At 49.2% G+C, this 19,380-nt stretch overlaps 7 protein-coding genes across 7 annotated transcripts; 4 read left to right on the plus strand and 3 right to left on the minus strand.

Annotated features, from left to right (window-relative positions):
- Positions 1-87: 87 nt before the first annotated feature.
- N7533_001408 (uncharacterized protein) lies at positions 88-1,208 on the plus strand (the record flags this gene model as incomplete). Its single annotated transcript, XM_057098058.1, has 2 exons — positions 88-175; positions 229-1,208. The coding sequence occupies 2 exons, from the start codon at positions 88-90 to the stop codon at positions 1,206-1,208; spliced, it is 1,068 nt and encodes a 355-aa protein (XP_056963194.1).
- A 608-nt stretch (positions 1,209-1,816) lies between these two features.
- N7533_001409 (sugar O-acetyltransferase) lies at positions 1,817-2,713 on the minus strand (the record flags this gene model as incomplete). The annotated part of the gene is made up of 3 exons (XM_057098059.1): positions 1,817-1,960; positions 2,027-2,423; positions 2,541-2,713. 3 exons carry the CDS (start codon positions 2,711-2,713, stop codon positions 1,817-1,819), a joined length of 714 nt encoding a protein of 237 aa, XP_056963195.1.
- Positions 2,714-3,186: 473 nt separating this feature from the next.
- Positions 3,187-4,781, minus strand: N7533_001410 (Zn(II)2Cys6 transcription factor; the record flags this gene model as incomplete). Its single annotated transcript, XM_057098060.1, has 2 exons — positions 3,187-3,953; positions 4,199-4,781. 2 exons carry the CDS (start codon positions 4,779-4,781, stop codon positions 3,187-3,189), a joined length of 1,350 nt encoding a protein of 449 aa, XP_056963196.1.
- Positions 4,782-5,663: 882 nt separating this feature from the next.
- N7533_001411 (short-chain dehydrogenase) lies at positions 5,664-6,776 on the plus strand (the record flags this gene model as incomplete). The annotated part of the gene is made up of 1 exon (XM_057098061.1): positions 5,664-6,776. The coding sequence occupies one exon, from the start codon at positions 5,664-5,666 to the stop codon at positions 6,774-6,776; it is 1,113 nt and encodes a 370-aa protein (XP_056963197.1).
- A 1,945-nt stretch (positions 6,777-8,721) lies between these two features.
- On the minus strand, positions 8,722-12,599 carry N7533_001412 (GTPase-activating protein LRG1; the record flags this gene model as incomplete). Its single annotated transcript, XM_057098062.1, has 5 exons — positions 8,722-9,416; positions 9,470-10,567; positions 10,629-11,282; positions 11,345-12,047; positions 12,120-12,599. 5 exons carry the CDS (start codon positions 12,597-12,599, stop codon positions 8,722-8,724), a joined length of 3,630 nt encoding a protein of 1,209 aa, XP_056963198.1.
- Positions 12,600-14,039: 1,440 nt separating this feature from the next.
- N7533_001413 (uncharacterized protein) lies at positions 14,040-15,799 on the plus strand (the record flags this gene model as incomplete). The annotated part of the gene is made up of 8 exons (XM_057098063.1): positions 14,040-14,072; positions 14,132-14,165; positions 14,228-14,322; positions 14,376-14,397; positions 14,458-14,554; positions 14,619-14,630; positions 14,688-14,856; positions 14,921-15,799. 8 exons carry the CDS (start codon positions 14,040-14,042, stop codon positions 15,797-15,799), a joined length of 1,341 nt encoding a protein of 446 aa, XP_056963199.1.
- Positions 15,800-16,227: 428 nt separating this feature from the next.
- N7533_001414 (C-3 sterol dehydrogenase/C-4 decarboxylase) lies at positions 16,228-17,538 on the plus strand (the record flags this gene model as incomplete). Its single annotated transcript, XM_057098064.1, is given in 3 exon segments — positions 16,228-16,803; positions 16,875-17,405; positions 17,425-17,538. 3 exon segments carry the CDS (start codon positions 16,228-16,230, stop codon positions 17,536-17,538), a joined length of 1,221 nt encoding a protein of 406 aa, XP_056963200.1.
- Positions 17,539-19,380: the final 1,842 nt, after the last annotated feature.

Consider the following 19,380-nt stretch of genomic DNA (forward strand, 5'->3'; position numbering starts at 1 on the left):
ATTTCCCCACCAACACCACGGCTTCTTCCACAATATTCACCATGACCTCCCTGAAGCGCAAATCCCCCGAGTTTATTAACGCGCCGGATGCCACCCCCAGAGGCCCCCCCGGCCAAGAAATTACGCCTGACGCAGACCCAAAAGCAGGCATTGATGGATAACCTACAGCTCGAGAGTGCGTGGGAATGAAGAAAGCGCGCTCTATTACAGTTGCTAACAGCTATACAGTCACCGAAAGAGCTCGCAAGCTTCGATCTCAATATGCTCTTCAGGCGAATGACCTGCGTGCCCGCATTGAACGACGCGTCAACCGCATCCCCATCTCTCTGCGCAAAGCCAACATGGGTGAACTCTACAAAAAGCACACCGCCCACAACTTAACATCACCCTTGCGAAGGCCCTCGCCCACGAAGAGCAGAGTGGTAACCAACACTTCCGTGGGCCCAGCATCACCAGCTGGTCGTGCCCGACGCACTAGGCAAGGCAACCGATCAAGCCACTCCCCATACCCCGCTAACAGCAATAATAGCCACGAAGGATTTTCTGATAAGGAGAACGCGCCCGCAACTGGCACACCCGAGGGATTGAAGAATCCTAAGCGCCGCAATAACCCCAAGGCAGCGGGCTCACGCGTCGTCTCCCAGGAAGTGCGCAGCAACGATCACCGCATTCTTTCCCCCAAGTCTCTCAACTCTCGCACATACCCACAATCGCCCTTCCGCGCCTCTCCTGAGAAAGGCCAGCCCTCATACCTGTCGCGTCCAACCTCTCCACTTAAGCCATCAAGCCCACTCCGCGCAGCGGGCCCTGGAACACGCCCCCGCGGCGCGACAACCTCCACCGTTAGAGATGGCATGCAGCCCATGCAACCAAAGAAGGCTGGTACCCGTGCCGCAACCGGTCCCCGCTCCGTTCGATCCCCCTTGCCTCGTCCGGCAACCCGTCAAGGCGAACGCCGATTGAGCAATGGTTCGACCGCGTCATCTAGCACAACTGTCACAAAGTCTACTCGTGCCACCGGTGCCCGCAAAGCAACCACAGGAGCACCCGCTACAAAGAAACCCGCCGTACCTCGCGCCCAGACCGCATCATTGGCTGTTAAGAAGACTGCCGCCAGTGCAGCTTCTGTGCGGAAAGCCACCGCCCCGGCGGCCGCAGCGGTAGAGGCATCGGGCCGTGGAACTCGTGCGCTCCGGAAGCGTGTGTGAGTATCCCGTCGGTTGATTCGATACCTTAGAATGTTTTGATTAGAAAAGAAGCACATCTCTTTTTTTTGCAGCGTTGGAGCCTTGTCGAGAATACGAGCATGCGGTTGATTCAATATGGCTATGGAGTTTGGGGTTGGTTGGGTTTATTTTGGCCACTTCATATGGGATAGATTCTTAATAAGTGTTTCGTATTGATTTTACTTTGGGCCTTTGTGCCTGCTACATCTGGATTATTATTCACTCTCGGATACTTGCTTGTACTCATGTAATAATGTAGCCCGGGAGTCTATAGCTGCCATCATGACCATGGTGGTAACATTGAGTGTTTCTATTACTATGAACTACGACGCTGCACAGCGGCAAGGCAGCATCCCAAAATTAGGCACTACTATTTCATAGGTAGTCTACGGCTCAGTGAAGTTATGCTACCTTGAAAATCCCTTGTTCTTACCGATGCAAGGTGCTGAATATATCACTGGGTAGGATACCTGTATATTGTTCTTTAATATGGTCCGGGTGCCCAGGTGGTTACTCCGTACATGAGCGCACTCAACAATAATGAATCAAGTAGTCTAAGATTGAAGGACCTAATAAGTTGAAATTGAATCTCAACCATCTATTCTACCACCACTCTCCTTTGAAACTCCATTTGAGCTCTGCACATCGCCTTGAGGCTTTGGCGGACGACTCCGCTCAATCTTGCGAAGAATCCTCGCAGGATTCCCCGCCACAACATGGCATGCCGGAACATCCTAAACAAAGATGTAATATTAGTTCAGTATTCAAAACTGCAAGCTTTTATCATCCCTGTACGTTACCTTTGTAACCACACTACCCGCACCAACCGTGCAGCCATCTCCAATCGTCACGCCTGGCAAAATTATAACATTACCAGCAATCCAGCAATCCTCACCGATCGTGATATCACCACCTAGCTCCGGTCCGTTGGTACCATTGCGCAAATCTGGATCTAAAGGGTGCGTGCCGCTGAAGAAACACACATTTGGCCCGACGAGGGTGCGCGCTCCAATGGTGACGGTGCATGTGTCGAGAAAAGTGCAATTGAAGTTGATAAACACGTTGCTGCCGACTTTGATATTGGTTCCGTAGTCAATGTTGATAGGTCGTTCAATCCAGGGATATTCATGGAGAATTGCGTCCTCTTCTTCGTCTGTTAAACCTGGTGCCGGTAGAGGTCGAGGATCGTCCGTAATTCTATACATGGTTAGTGAGTTCCAAACCCATCCTTAGCCAATCCTTCATCGTGGCATCAAGTTGAGAATTTCGCGACAAAATACTGGCTTTCCATTCTAGGAACGAGACAAAACATACCCTTTCCAATACTCTGCCAACTCTCGTCGGGAAAGATCGCCTGCGCGATTCAATTGACCGACAATTCGCCCGCATCTTTTGCGCGCAGCAACTAAATTTGGCGTGAAGGCGTAGTATAGCTCCCCTCGCTGCATGCGTGCCAAGTTCTCATCCTCGTCAATATTCGAAAGCATGGCGTCGGTAGGAGGAGAACGAAATCGCAAATATTTTGAATTAAGCGACGGGAATCTTCAATTTATGTAGGAGGGAGACCCTGAAGAGATCCACAGTGGGTCACTATTGGGATTCACTGGCAGTTGAACTTGAACACAGCTGGACAGAAATTGTAAAGGCACCATTCGTGTCTTCTAAGGATTTTACCGTTTTTCACCAGAAGGTCTTGATCTGGGGAATCTTGGATCCATTCCAAGTGGGGCTCTATCCCATCCAACCACATAATATTCGGTGGAGAAGATTAGTCTAAGGCCTTAACCATTTTCAGAAAGTAATAGCCGCGCTGTGGATCGAGATGTGAAAGGCAGGTCTCAAGGAAGTTCCAGCGGAATATAAGAAATAACCCTCGGCCAGATAATTCAAGTTGCCGATTTTTCAAGTCTATATACAAAATTGAAGCTGGAGAGTTCATGCACTGAGGTTTGCGAAAACATCAGGCTAAAATGACCGGGCATTTCTCCCAGGTTGTTCTAATCTCATCATATGTCTGCCGAGATCTGGTTGAACTTGAAGTACTATCCGAATCATGATGGCAATGATTCAGGTATTTGTCGCGGCGCCATTTCTCTTGAAGATATGCCGCGCCTTTGGAAAATATAGCAGATTGCCATTCGTCGTGTATCTGAGCCAATTTCGCGACGATGATCCGTTGTTGTCCGCTAGTCGTCGCTGAAAATCCAGCCACGACCAATGGCCAGCTCAGGATACTTTGTGACGGCGAATTTGAAGGCAAAAGTCGCAATTTATCGATGAAATCTTCGACCATTGAGAATACTGCGGACTCTTCATCAGGCGCAGACGAGACAAGAAGTTTCTTGATATGAATCCGACACGCGAGGCGATATAATTCCGATGTCACGGCGTCATTGAGGTCTTCGATATTCATGTTGTGACCGAAGTCTGGTCTTGGATGCTTGGATGCCAGATCTTCATCTAATGACGCAAGTTCGGATGTGGCAACAGATACTTCTTTGGGGTTTCCAGATGTCAGCGTTTGAGCGAGGCTCGAGACGCGGTAAATAGCGATGAATAAGTGCTGTGAAGTTCCCATTATATGACCAGTTCGAAGATGTTCGATTACCATTGGTTCATTAAATATGCGAGAGGCTTGAAAAAGAGGTAGCTTGGATCCGAGTGAAAACGAGGCGAGAGAAAAGAAATAGCAGAAAGTCTCAAATAGGAAGCCCCGCATGCCGATATCTGTACTTCGGTGAGAGATACGATTTTGTAGTAGAAATACCGCTGCGTTGAGATGAGGCAATATTCTCTCACTTTCCGTGAAATTTTGAGTCTATAAATGCCAGTCAGGAGAGCTGTAGCAGAGCAAACTGGGAGCTATGTTTGCATACCTCGTGCACGCATAGTAAAAAGGACCGCAAGCGGCGTATAGTCTGTGGGCGCATATTAGCATAGTGACTGTAATACATGAGAATGATGATTCGTACCAGGGGCAAATGCATAGGAGGGTGAAGCAATAGCCATCTCATCATTGATTGCGGTCCTGAGACCAGAAACTGCTTTTCCGTAGTACTCGACAGCAACACGACGTATTTCCCGGCTGCCACGGTCGTATTTGAGCAGATCTGCCGAGGCTATAGCGAGAATACAATTCAAGACCAGAGGACTGTTCGATATGGCAGGGGATAACCATTTCAAGTAGTCAGTCCTCCGCGAGCCTGTTCTTGTCGATAACCATTTCGGGCTATCGTCAAGAAAGTGGCCGAGCAAACGATAGACAAGGTCTGGCGTCAGAACAAAGAAAATGTTCATCCTCCTTTGTATCTCTTCAGGTAGCGAGTTTGAGTTTTCGGCCAGACTTGGTCTTCTATAGCGTCTTCTTGGCTTCAGGAGGGAGTCACTAGACTCCCACTGGCATTCCAGATGATTACGTTGACATCCTGCGCAGGATGGGCGGCTCTCATCGCACTTTTTCTTGCGGCGGCGGCACGTCAGGCACCCATTTCGAGATCGGATTGGTCGTTTGGCTTGAATTTCTTCATCTTGAAGGATCGAAAGATCCTCCGGCATCTTAGCATCGGGCACTGCATGAGTGGAAGGGATGATGGATAGTGCAAGAATGGCAATTCAATCGGCTGGTTCAGGCGGGGCAGATATCACGTGGCAAAATGAGGAGCAACGAATGATATAAATCCTTAGTGATTAATGCATTGGTTCAATTCTTGTCGTATTCTTCCAATGAACCCAACTAAATGCACGAGTTTGCGATTTGTGATGAGTAGTCGAAGATTGAAGATTGAACCCGCAAGGCTGATTAGAATCGCCGATCACCTGGGCAGGTGTTTCAATAGCCTTAAAAATTAGGTATCAACCGAGGCGTTATAATTAGCAATATCCGAAAGAGATCTACAAAATGGCCTTCACACTAACCCCAACGAGCATTTAGGTACCTAGGTACCTTGGCATGGCATAACCGTAGATGTCGAGGGTCCAGCGTCGTAGCTTCGTAAGAATATTCCTTAGCAAGCCTGTCATTAATTGTCCTTCCCCTCTGCACAGCCCGTGTGTCAATACTCCCATCATTATTATTTTTTTGAAAAAAGGAAATAAGAACCTACTAGGGGGGTTTGAGTGTGAGATCGCTAATTTTCACCCCATCATCCAGCCCCAACATATCGGTGAATCGTAACTCTGGCCAATCCCACCGAGGCCGTCATTGAGTTCGGAGCTAGGGACCCACTTCAAACATTTGACCTCCAGACTCGTTGAGCTGAACACTGGCATGAATCTGTTCGTTATTGATTCATCCATTCCAGAACCCTCTTTGAATAATCACTTGTGACCTCTACTATCACGCTTCATCCCTGGGTCCTGCTATCAAATCGCTCCTCAACAGACCCACAGCACCTGTCCTTTATCCTCCTTGGCAACAGAGTCTCAAATAAATTCAAAATGGACCTCAGCTACGATCCAGCCAACATAAAAGGCCGAACAATCCTCATAACCGGCGGCGCATCAGGATTCGGCGCTGCATTTGGCACACGCTGGGCCGCAGCCGGCGCCACCGTGATCCTCGGCGACATAAACCCAAGCGGAGAAGAAGTCACAGCACGAATCCGACAAGAAACGCAGAACCCGAACGTGCATTTCATCCAACTGGACGTCACATCATGGACATCGCAAGTGAATTTCTTCCGCGAATCCCTCCGCTTAAGTCCGCACGGCGGAATCGACACCGTCGTCGCAAACGCAGGTATCAACGATGCACGCGAGGCTAGTGTCTTTGAAAATCCCAAGGTCGACTACCTGAATGATCCAAGCCCGCCGGCTCCAAGCTTCAACACCCTTGATGTTAATATCACCGGTGTGATGTACACAGTGCATTTGGCATTGTTCTTTCTACCGAAGAATCCCGACTCCAAGCCTTGTCGCGATGTTGCCAGTGCCAGTGCCAGTGCCAGTGCCAGTGCCCCGGACTCGGAGAATCAATCTCGAAGAGATAGACATATCCTTCTTCTTGGATCTGTCGCAAGCTTACACCCGCTCATGACACAAGCGCCGTACACCGTTTCCAAGCACGGAATTCTGGGATTATTCCGGTGTCTGCGCATTTCAGCTCCGATTAGCGCCGGCGTGCGGGTGAACATTGTCTGTCCATATTACACCGATACCCCATTCATGCAAGCGCCACCGCGAGCGCTGCTGGCAGGCTGTCCGCTGGGAAAAAGCGAGGATGTCGTCGATGCAGCGTCATATTTGGTTGCGGATAGGGATTGTATAGGTCGATCGCTAGTCACAGGGCCGAAATTGAAGCTTGATCCTTCGACTGGCGGCGTTGGGCCCGAATACCCTGAGAGCGGAGATGGTTCCCAGAAACTAGAGGGACCGGTCTGGGAGTGCTATCTACATGACATGGATCCTGCGGATATCTTTACTCGGCGGATGCTGACGGCTGTTAATACGGCTGTGCAAGTACGGGGATGGTCTGGTTGGGCGTATGATATGGCGGGTGCTTTGACGTGGCCAGCACGTCAATGGTGGAATTCTCGATCCGCTCGAAGATAGATTGCGTGTACTATACTATGAAAGGGAAGCGGGCCAAAACTTGCGAAGGCGTCTGAATGTCATCATCGTCGGCATAATCAAGAAATAAGCGTGTTAAGCATGATGCCCAGGTGAGAGCAGGTAATGATTGATAGGTATTAAAGAATCACCAACAGCGTTCCCTGAGCTTCATGGAAGCTAAATAGATCCGCACCCCCGCCATCCATGTATGACTCTTCTTCGTTCTACAAAATTTGTATGAAATGACACCATTCTGGCCAACGAGTTCAAAATCCAAAGCGAAAGTAATACAAGATACAAAAATAAATCAAGTTCGTATAGAAAAGAGGTAAAAAATGCCCCCACCCGGGATCGAACCGGGGCACTTCGCTAGCCAAGTTCATATTGATTCCTTGAGGGGATACCAACATAAGAACGATGCCATACCACTAGGCCATAGGGGCGTTAAGATTAGATAATAAGGTGGCTTGAATCGGTATACCAGCAGCCGAGTTCTTAACTGGATTAGGGAACTTGGTCACTCTTGCTCGATTGTTTTGCTTTGTTCACATCCCGGAGGCACTAGACTGCTGTTCGTCCACGAAGGACGGGGAATGAGGAAATGGCTTGACTGCAAATGGACTATTCAGTCTTGAAATCTTGCGAGAAAACCATGACGAATATTGAAAATTGTTAACCTTGCGTTGCGTGAATTTTTCTTTTCTTGAGTGGATCACGTGTGGGCCGCTCACCCCCTTGAGGGTGGGGATAGTGCGAAGGTGCGTGTTGGGAAAACTACATTGCACATCTCGACTTCTTGGATCTTGGAACTTCTGGACGAATCTTTGATTCAAAGGTCAGAAAGTGCTACGCAGAACATGATACTGTCTATTGCTAGAGAGGGTACAGTCTACACACAAAAACAAGCACAGCTGAGAAGCTACTAGTAGTATTTACTATTTACCACAGCAACTCTACATGCCATCACTAAAGCTATGAGAGGAAAGCAAAAAGACAATAACCAAAGGCGACAGCTACATTGGACTCAGCACAGGTATCATTGCAGTCATGCTGATTGACGAGCAAGTAAGAAAAAAAAAGCGACAGAAGGAAATCGGGAAAGGGAAAGGGGTGCCTCAACCATATAACCGCTAGGTCGGAGGAGAAAGCAAAGAAGCCGTAGAGAGAAGTAAGAAATAAAAAGAAATAAAAAGCGAAGCTAGACAAGAAAAGAAGAAAAAGAACCAAGGTAAACCCGGAGCCCTGGCCCAGCAATGAGCAGTGAAGAAAATGTGCCAGGCGGCCAATAAATGAAAGCAGGATGGATGGGTTCCATTGTGAGTAGTTAAGGTATGGAATGGAGTGGGTATGGTGAGGCTGATCCCCAGAATCAGATGCAGAGACGGAGAATAGGAAAAAGAAGAAGAAAGAGAAAGAAACAGAAAAAGAAAAGAAAAGAAAAAAACGAGGACGCAGTCTTGGCGTGAGGGTAAAAGGGTAAACGATGGAGAGCCACAGACACCAATCCATCGGAGAAAATCAGCTCGTTGATCACTTTTGGGGAATTTTTGATGTATCAGGTATGAGAGCAGGTAGGAGAGTGAAGAAAAGGGAAAGGAGAAAAGAAGAGAACTCCGTCAACCAAGCCTGTCAGTCGAGATGAAGAGAAACAAGAAAGAGAACGAGAAAGAAAACGCTAATCAAGCCCCCGAAGAAGTATAATAGGGAAATGAAGTACACCACGGACTATCAGGTATGGCGCCAGGTTGATTGATGCGAATCAAGGTCATCGATGAATGGTGTATCAGAATTGCAGCTGTGCAGAAAGCAGACGAGAACGAAGAAAAAAACGAAAACACAAGCCTAGCCAGTAACACCCATAGCGCCTTGACCGGGTCGAGTCCGATATGAAAGGTTTTGTTGCTGTTGTCCGTCAGACGGTTGGCTGCCGTTGCTGCCACTGCGTTCACGATGGTAGGCAGGCTGCGGGGGGGTTGAAATCAAATCCGGTTTGCGCTTGCGGGGCGTTGCTATTCGAGTGAGAATGGCTGGGCCCTCCAACGTGTCGAACCGAGCTTTGCACCGGCCAGGCTGCATCCTGGGACGGATCGCCTTCAATACGGGCCGAAGCGGCGGGCGTGGTATTGTTGCGGTTAGAATTGGTGATTGTGAAAGTCTCACCACCGTTCTCTGGCCGAGGGGAGAAGCTACCACGAGCAATGTCTCCGTACCGCTTGAGAATCTCCTTCGTCGTGACTTTGGCGTTCTCCTTAAAAAGCGTTGGGTCGCTCAGAATGCCTTGGAGATCGTCCGGAATCTGGAAAAATGTTAGAAAGAAAAGAACCTCATTCTTAAAGGTCGAGCTACTACTTACCTCACACATGGTATCATTGTACGTGATAAGAGCGTTGACTGCCTCAATGGCCTGGAAACTCTCATCCACCGTGCTGTTCTTAGTGTTAGGGTACAGGATGTTAGGGGTCATCACAGTAGCCAAATTGTGGATATCCATCTTGCTTCCAGACTCCTCATCCACATGGGAGAAGGATGATGTCCAGTTCAAGAAAGTGAAGAGAACTTCCATCGTATCACGGTGGGCCTTGGGCAGAAGACAGCATGCAAGGTGGAGCACTCGCTTGCCCTTCTCGGGATCAGGCAATTCTAGCGAACAGGTCAGTAAAATATCAGATACGGATTAGATCGTGGCTACTTACTTTGTGCCGTAACAAACAGCCGGTGAAGTTTGAAGGTCATCAGTGGGTCGGGCATCTCACGAAGGAACTTCTTCAGGAGGGCCGCAATTTGGACTGGATTTTCCTTGCTCATATCGACTTCGTCATATCTGTTGTCGATCATCTCAGATAGCTCCTTCAGTCGTCGGATGTTTCCATTCTTTCGGAAGACACCCTCGACGGACATGTCCATTTGGCGCATTGCCGACACCGCATCGTCGACGACAGCTGGGATCCGCAGAGCACCCGGACCCACACCGTGGCTGGATTCAGTCCCTTCTTTCTCCAATAAGGAGTCCAGGCTAACTCCGAAGACACCCTTCTTCTTGCCCTTCTTCTTTTCGTCCTTGAATGCGCGGCCGAAGATACCCCAAGCCGTTGGCTTCCGGGACTCGATTAGAGAAAGCAGCTCCTCCATAGAGAACTGACCTTCCAGCAGCGGCTCCATAGACAAAACAGCAACATGACGGACGATAAAGTACTCTAAAGCGCTAAGCTCCGAGAAGTAACGCTTATTCCGAGTGGATGGCTCGGCCAACAAGTTGTTCATGTTGCCGTCAGACATGTTACGCCCGTGACTAGGCCTATACCTAGCCATGGGCTCACCTGCATCAACGAGTTTGGTACCGGCATGTCTATATGCATTAGGGCGCTGTTCTTTGGCTTGCTCCGCGGCAACAATGCGTGGGATGTCATCCAATGTGAGTGCATCCTGATTGCCAAATGTCAGATCTTTGACTGTCTCGCCGTTGGCATCTCTCTCTTCGACGATCTGAAAGCCGTGTCCGTTGGGGCCACTCCCATCGTTACCTGATGATCCAGGTCGCGCACTTCTGCCCTCGGGGCCGTCGATTATCCGTGAGGCGCGAGCCTTCTTATAGGTTGTGGAGAGGGCGCGCTCGTTGCGAATTGAGCGCAGGCGGCGCATTTCACCAACAGTTTGTTCCAAGGAAGACTCTTCGAAGCCATCGCGAGGCCCACCAGCGCCGTGAGACATAGAGTGGCGAACGTACGAGTGGCGAGCATTAGAAGGCAGAGCTCGTGCGCCATCTCTGCTCTCGTTCTCGAAGTTAGGATCATCTATGGGTTTGTTAGTGGGAATTACTTGAGTAACATGCTCAGTGGGAAACAGGGCACTTACCAGACTGAGGCAGGGTTCCGCCTGCGCGGAGCACGGCGAGAAGACGGGCAAGGGCAACTCTCAGCAGGAAGACGAATTGCTGCAACTTGGAAACTTGGATGAAACCGCCTTGGACACTCGAACCGAGGTTTTGTTGGTCAGCACACCCGGAGCAGTATGCGAGCATTCTATCTTCGCTCCACAAAGCGTCTGAGACGTCGATGCTTAAGTCTTTGTCACATGAGGAACAGGACAGATGGGGCGGCTTGAGATGCCAGCGATTCTTCTCTCCCCAAAGAACGCATTCATCGTCGATAGGCTCCTTGCAAGAAATGCAGCAATCAGACAACTGGTCAGCCAGACCCTCAACTCCGGCTGTAAGGTCAATTGGTTGATCCTCATCTTCGGGCGGAATGAGCGATTCTAAATCTCCAAGGTGGCCCAGGAAACTGTGCAGGCCATCAGCGGCTGACATCTCACGCTCAAGCTTCAGAGCGCCCTGCAGACCGATACGGATGAGGAGTTTGAGATAGTGGGCGAGTCCAGTCACCAGGGAAAGTAGCTCCTGGGTGACACCAAGCTTTCGAACACCGGTCTCTTGTGTTTTGGACAGGAGAGAGAAGAAAGCAACAATCTTTTTGCAAAGAAGTTTCGCCTCGCGGCCATATGAAAGATCTAAGGGAACCGGGTTAGCATGAAAGACGGAAAGTGACGAAATAAATGGCAGGTCAGCTGACCTTTTACTCCTTGGGATCTGATATAGTTGGCCAATTCATCAACAGCACCGAAAAGAATCTCCACATGACCAATGAAGCGTTTTGCGATGAGAACACCATCGATATAGGCCCCATTGCTAACATGCAGGAGCATATCGGAGATACAAGCAGCCGAGGACTCTTCAAAGGTTGAAAGTGTGCTCCAAATGTTGTAAACCTTCTCTTCCATTGTGTCCTCTTCGTGGCGAATACGCTCACGTTCTTCCGGGCTGGCATCCACGTCCACTGGAGGAGGCTCCCACGTTTGACCAGCGGGTGACAGCCGCACATTCCAAAATTTGTGGATCATGTAACACTCGGGATGCCAATGTTGATTTTGGCCGTTGCGGAAAATCTCGACAAATTGTTTCAAGATGGCGGTTTGACAGCCGTGACAGCGCTGAGCGAACTGAGTGGAGTAGTGGAAGTGACAGTACACCTTGCCCTCATGCTCGTAGTACGAATCTTGAGCACCGAATACCGTCGGGCAGACTGAGCATGTGAAATGTTCTATATGATACTTGCGTTCCAAAGCTGTTATGTAGGATCCACGAAGTGCACCGCCGCAGTCGTGACAAAGCAACCCGAGACGTCTGAAATAGTCGGTTTCGCAGAGGGGATATTGGACGCTGCCATCTGGAGAGTCGACGGGAAAGAACTTGGAGGCGACAATCTCACCACAGTCCTAAAATTCGAGTACAGTCAGCTTGTGGTCAGAATTTCAACCCTCGTATCGTCCCCCATGGAGTGTACTTACATCACACTTGAAACACTCCAGATGAAAGGTACCACCGAGAGCTCGAACGAATTGGCCGGTCAACGGCTCGTTGCACTTCTGACATAACCGAGATGAGCCAGGAGATTTGTTGTGAGGTCGCCCGTTGGTGCGCGAACGATCACGGGCTCCGGAGCGGTCCCGATAACCAGGCTGTTCGGGTTCGAGACCACGACCTGAGCGAACATCATCCTGACCCAGCGGGCTGTTGTTCAATGGGCTATGATTCAACGGGCTATTCCCTGCGGTGCGGGTAGTTGGAGAGTCGAATGGAATCAGGCTGTCCTCGGGGGAGGTTGGTGTGTTCTTGGAGAGGTAGCTGCCTCCATAGGAGGTGTTCAGCGTGGGGTGGGGCTTGCCTGCGACCAGGCTAGCCGGAAGTTCACCGGGGGGGCATGATGGTCCCCCGTTCAGAATCAATATGATCGAGTCGCAAAAGCGGTGGAAGGGCGGAGATGGCATGCAAGGGAATCCGAGAGACGGTGGGGGGGGGAGTGGTCGGGTAGTGTCAAGTAAACACTGGGTATATTGTATCGAGAGGGAACAGCGAGGGGGAGAGAGAGCGCGATGGGAATAGAGAAAGAGAATTGACAGAAGTTGAGCGCGTACTATTTCTAGGAAAAAGAGGGTCTTGTTAGCAAGAAGAGCGTGGATCTGGCAGAGGCGCCGAGTCTCTCGAAGGGTCCCACATCAGCGTTTACTCACACTTTACGCCATGTAGCCACCCACTTGGAGCGCGAGAACAAAGACGATCGAAGGTCGAAAGGGAGCGAGAATTAGGCCGAATGGGAGAGTGGTCACCTTAGATCAGAAGGTAGGTTGAGGTGGGTATTGAGAAGGACTTCAGCCGGAGAGGAAGGGTCCTCTTTTAGCGCGCACAAGCTAGTTGGACGCGGGGGATCGAGGGGAGCTCTCGAGAGCGGGCGCACGGCACGACAGATCACCACCATGCGCGGGTAGACGAGTGTTGGTGAGAATGTGGGGCGGAGAAAAAGGGCCCAAAGAAGGATCAAAGAGGGGTGGGTGGGAGGAGAGTAGGGCAAGACAGAGATGAAGATGGAGATGGAGTTGGGAGTGGAAATGAACATGAACATCTTAGGATGGAGATGCCCCCCTATTGATGGTCACGTGAGGATCTACTGGGGGAGAGAAATAACCACCAAACAGGACATTTGTATGACTACTGTGGCTGTTATTATCTTAAGAAGATTCTTTTTTTACTTATAAACGGTATCGGATATATACAATCACTCAATACACCATTTGTGGTGGTATTGTGTTGATCATCTTAAGTGTCTTTTTATAGCAAGGCTGGGCGGGAGAGCCTGAGTATGTTACTACCTAGGTATTACTACCTTAGTAGAAGTATACCTGGTAGTATATACATCGTTTACTAGTATTTACTCCCTATAGTCCAGTTATGTTTATGTATGTTTTCTGTAATTTTTGCAATTTTCTGCATTAATAGTCCTGGTACTAACCAGTATCTTACTGCTACTAGTACTTCTACTACTCCCTACTTCCACCACCACCACCAACCACGGCCCCGCAATAGTGAACCCTTGGACTAAACCTACCCACTCTTTTTCTTTAATGGTTGATGTTAACACGACGTCAATTCTTCAACTTGACTTAACATTAATGTGTGTTCAGATAGTTTTGATCAGGGGTTCGTTTGTTTTTTAATATTTTCTCGCTTGACTTTAATCTTTGACTGCGCCAAGTCAATACCACCTCACTTTCCCTTTCCCTTTCCCATTCTTCTCTTTACTTCCTACTGCCACCCTTTGTCTTTACCTTCACCATACTCACCTACCACCATGATTTATCCTCTCTTCCTTTTCTAACATTTCAAGCTATTCCTTGTCAACCGCTCTATCCACATTTCCATCGCAAAACACCATGGGGGACCAGTGCACCCTCCGCTTGATGCGGGTAAATACACCATCCATAACCCATGCAATCCTATGAGCCCCACTGACCTATCGTGATAGGAGCTTCGACTCTTGCAGAATGGTGACTCTCTTGGTCAGAAAATACTGGTTTCTCATTGAACGAAGAACACTCTTCCCTGCTAATTCTGAGGACAGCCATGACGGTGCACTACAATGAGCGCGACATCTGCGACATCTGGGCCTTGATGATTGGCTCACCCGGCACCCCCTACGCCTATGGTTTCTACCAAGTATGTCGCTAATTCCCTTCATCTTTGAGACATCTCCCTAATCACAACTACAGTTCGCGATCAAAATCCCTCCCGGTTTGTCACGGTGTCTCCACTCCCCCGTGTCGTGATCCTGGCTGACGCAGGTATATATAGAATACCCCGCCAAGCCACCGAGAGTCTCCATCAAAACCACAAATCGTGGCCAGACTAGATTCGGGCCGAATCTTTACGCCAGCGGAAAGGTTTGCCTGTAGGTTTTCAGTTTCAAATTGTTACAGGCGATCTTCCATTCTAACCACTGGCATACCTCACAGGTCTATTCTTGGGTAGGTCCCAGTTTGTCGCCAATGCAAGGACAATACTGATACAGTGACACGCGACAGAACATGGCCTGGAAAATCTGGCGAGCAATGGTCACCCGCACAAGGATTGGAGTCAGCATTACTGTCAATCCAGAGCCTGCTCTCCACAGATCCTTACTACAACGAGCCGGGATTCGAAAAAGCCAAACTCGAATCCGAAGACAAACACGTCCAAGATTACAATTCAAAAGTGAGAGCTGGACCCTAGAAAGAAATTTGAAACCACGGGCAGGAACTGACACAAGTGAATACAGATCTGCCACGAAAACTTACGACTCACAGTGATCGACCCACTGGAAAGAATACTGAAGCTGAGTGAAGAATTCGGACCAGAAGCGAGTTCGTCGACTCTCACTTGGCACCAAGGAGTAGTTGATGACTACATGAAGCAGCGATTCATATGGTACCTAGAACAATACAAGCAAACGATCGAAGAACAAAGCCAGCATATTTCGATCCAAAAGCGAGACAAGGTGGAATTCCCATTAACCCGATTCGAGAGTGGAGGGAACGAGATGAGAGGCCACTGGGACTACCAAGACCTTCGGAAACGCCTCAACACCCTGGAGACGAGGCTGATGGAGGAAACCTTCCTATGGCCTGCGGAAGGAGTTGATCTGGTTGCCAAAGATGCTGGTATTGCAGTCAACCTTCGTGGACAGCATGGCCAGATTGTGCCTCAAATACACCGCATCACGGAGTCGATGGCTGAGCTGGAGATGGTTAACGACAACCCTTTTCTATGGCGACTGACGTACTTCGGCCGACCAATGACCAGGTTCGATGGTGGAGTTTTGCGGATCAAGATCTACATCAGTCCTCGCCATCCGGTCGAGCAGCCACGGGTGTTCTTTGAGACTCCAATATTCCACATCCGTGTTTCGCCCAAGGGTGCTTTGATCTATCTCCCGGCACGTGCGGAAGAAATGTCGCGCCATATCGAAGGAATCATCACCACTCTAGAAGATGAATCACCGCCATACAACCCCCTTATGACTGTGAATCCAGAAGCGACTAGGCTTTATTGGGGTTCTAAGGAAGAGCAGAGGCTCTACAATCGAAAGCTTCGTGCTAGCATTTCGGAGGCTACGGAGTGGGCAATACATATCCCCTTTTTGAATCATGTCAGCTAATATTCGGCAGACGTCTACCTCAATAGCTGTACATCTGAGCTGGCTTAAATCTAGGTTGATTGTCATTCAATACACCTTTGCTATGAGTTGTGGGCTAAGATGATCTATCTCGTTGAGATAGTTAATGGTGAATACCTCCTGTGATAGGAGTTGCGAGTTGCTTACGAATTATGAATTGTCCACGAATTTAGCCTTGAATACAAGAATTCCATCTTCATTAAACAGTCCAGAAGTAATATCATATGCGTTATACCATGCTATACTATATGAACTAGTACTACTAAATAAGCCGCTTGGCAGTAGATAGCCTGGCGCACGTGCCACCTGGCCGGAGGTGGGCACCGCACCCCATCAAACCCACCTCCAATCCAATCCAATCCAACTCCCCTTTTCCTCATCCCGATCTCAAAAATATCCAACCCAAAACAATGGCAGCCCACCAGCGCAATATCGAATTGGGCAATGTTCTCGTCGTCGGCGGCTGTGGATTCCTGGGCTGGCACGTGGTAGACCACCTCCTGAACTTCCCCTCCGAAACCGACCCCAGCGTCGCCCTCCCCAAGCCCCAAAACGACACGCGCTTCGAATTCCCAACCCTAGGCTCGCGCTACCCAACCTACAAGGCCAATGTCTCCGTCGTCGACCTGCGCACCTCCCACAACCGCCTCCCCGGCGCGACCTACTATGAAGGCGATATCACCTCCGTCGAGTCCATGCTGGAGGTCTTTCGCGCCGCCAAGCCGAACGTCGTGATCCACACCGCGACCCCCTCCGTGCTAGATGGCAACAAGCCCCTGCTGTACAAGGTGAATGTGGAGGGCACACGTACCCTACTCCAAGTTGCCGGCGGCGAGCACGGCGACTGGGGCGGCAAGTGCAAGGCCTTCGTGTACACCAGTTCCAGCTCCGTCGTCCACGATACCCAGAGCGACCTGATCAATGTCAACGAGCAGTGGCCCCTAATCCGAGGCAAGCTGCAACAGGAGTACTACTCCGAGACCAAGGTATGCGCATAAACCACAATGCCAACAACGGCAATACTCTCACACCAAGACCAAAAACTAACACCCACCAGGCCGACGCCGAAGAAATCGTCCTAAAGTACAACCGCCAATCACCAACAGGAATGGTGACAGCCGCCATCCGCCCCGCCGGCATCCACGGCGAAAAAGACACAACAGTAACGCACAAGATCCTGGAACACGGCGCCGCAGCCTCAGACACCGTCCTCCGCATGCAACTCGGCGAAAACGACAACCTCTTCGACTTCACCTACGTCGGCAACGTCGCCTACGCACACATGCTCGCCGCATTCCGACTACTAGCCAGTTACGAGCGGTACGATGCGGGCCAAAGCGGGCCTCTAGACCACGAGCGCGTCGACGGCGAGGCATTCAACATCACCAACGACACGCCTGTTTATTTCTGGGACGTGACGCGCGGTATGTGGGCGCTTATTGACCGGGTTGTTGAGCCTGAGCAGGTGTGGTCGTTGCCTGAGGGGTTGTTGGGTGTTGTTGGGGGCGTTGCGGAGGCTGTGCTTGGTCTTATGGGGAAGACTCCTGAGACTGACGAGGCGGGTTGTGCGGTACTCGTGCATGACGCGGTATTATTCTATTGAGAAGGCGAAGTTTCGTCTCGCTTATCTTCCTGTTGTGCCTGTTGATGAGGGCATTGCTCGGGCTGTTGGGTATGTCGTTGAGAAGCAGCGTCAGGATGAAGGTAAGAAGGCGTTGTAATGTGCCAGGGAAGTGCTGGAATGGGCTTACTGGGTGTGGGGAATTGGGGTGATGGAAAATGATTGTATTTGAGTACTAGTATTTTGTTTATACTGTAATAATATCCTTTGCAACTTGAACTTGAACTTGAAGCTTGAATAAGAGCCTTGCTAGTTACCTGCCCATGTGCAGGTTCAGATTCACCAAAAATCAACCTTGGAACGCTGATTGCTCATATAGGATTGAGAGGTGCCGGTGTACAGCCCTTCATTTTGAGAGAATTCCCAGGTCACACCGGGGCATTGCACAGGTCACGCTGGATGCCATTTCACATCGCATTAGTACTAGTACTTCCAATAGGCAGAAGTACTAGTAGTAGCATATACCGGTGGATTGCTGAGTCTGTATCTAGATTCTCTCGGTCCGACTTGTACTCCTACCTACTAGGAAAACCAGGACAGAGGCTCATCGTACCGAGCAACCTTGGAGTCTGTACATAATAGTTACCAATATTATACAACCTCACTCCAAAATCTCACAATTTCAAGAGTGACACCATTACTGCCAGCGGACAAAATCTTCAACAAAGACGCATGCGCGCCAATAACATCCTCCTAGTCATCACATCTGAGGCTTTTGTTCAAGCCTTCAAAGCGGGTTTGATAGACCTCGGGACTGGGCGATTCGGATCACATAAATGAATCTTCCAATTCTTGTATACTTTGGCTGTATACTACAATACCTAGGTATACCTTCCCTTACCTGATATTCCAAGAAGCCTGCAGTTTTCAAGTTGCCCTCCAGGGCTTCCATCAAACTCTTTTCATCAAAACGTTATGCAAGCTCTGCCAGAGTTAGACCTGTGTATATAGGACTCATGGGACTAGACCTTTGCACACGTCCCATCCAATGATATCCTATAGGACTAAGACTTAGTTCTATCCTATCCTACCTAGGTATCCTAAAGGATTTCAGCACGATTCTTATAGGTCCTATGAAGATACTATAAGCTTTATAAAATAGTTGTAAGGACTTAGATGCTTTGAAAGATAGCAGTAGTATTGAGTGAAGGTATTATGCTGAGAGAGAGAGAGAGAGAAGAGAAGAAGGAGAGAAGCTTCCATCGTAACTATCTACATATAAGCGGCTACCTAGGTTATGTGCTTAGGCATGTGCCACAGGCACCGAAGGCTTTAATCGTTAAAGTGACTAGGATTTGAAAGAGTATCTCTGTATCTCCGACATAGAAGGCGAAGCTAGGCAATTCTGTACCAAATTCTATTTAGTTGTAATATATATATTAGGATCCATACTTCGTAAATAATTTCTCATATGCTTTGTCTGTACGTTACCTATGGTTCACGTATCGAGGCATTGGAGAGGAGCTATTAATGAGCTCTATCGGAAGAGAAGAAGAAGCTTAAATTAGTCAATTTAGTATATTTAAGATACTACAGTTCATACATGAGTAGAGGACTGATTCTTCACAATGACTGGAATCACGCACATAGGCTGCGTATTATAAGTACCCCGACATGATTGGTCCTACGCTACTACCTTGCTCCACTTTGGGGAAGCACTATCCTGCGCTGTCTCGGAAGAATTATTGTGCTATGATGTTCGCACTGTGGCCCAATGAGCGGAAGAACAATTCCATTGGGCCGCCAGTGGAATTGATAACAGAGTATAGCCTTATATTAAAAGCTATATTGCGAAGTCCCAGTGTTCGTGCTATAGTATAAGAATTCACTCAAATAGTATAGTATGACGTACTAATATAAATTAGAAACGATTCATTCACCTACGCACCGGATTTCCCATGCAAAGTCTTGGCTTTCCCCTTCCATTTTGGTGCTGAGTGAG

The sequence above is a fragment of the Penicillium manginii genome (assembly GCF_028828005.1).
Source record: "Penicillium manginii strain IBT 31320 chromosome Unknown utg000002l:1.0-5564898.0:1.0-5567710.0, whole genome shotgun sequence".
NCBI lineage: Eukaryota > Fungi > Ascomycota > Eurotiomycetes > Eurotiales > Aspergillaceae > Penicillium > Penicillium manginii.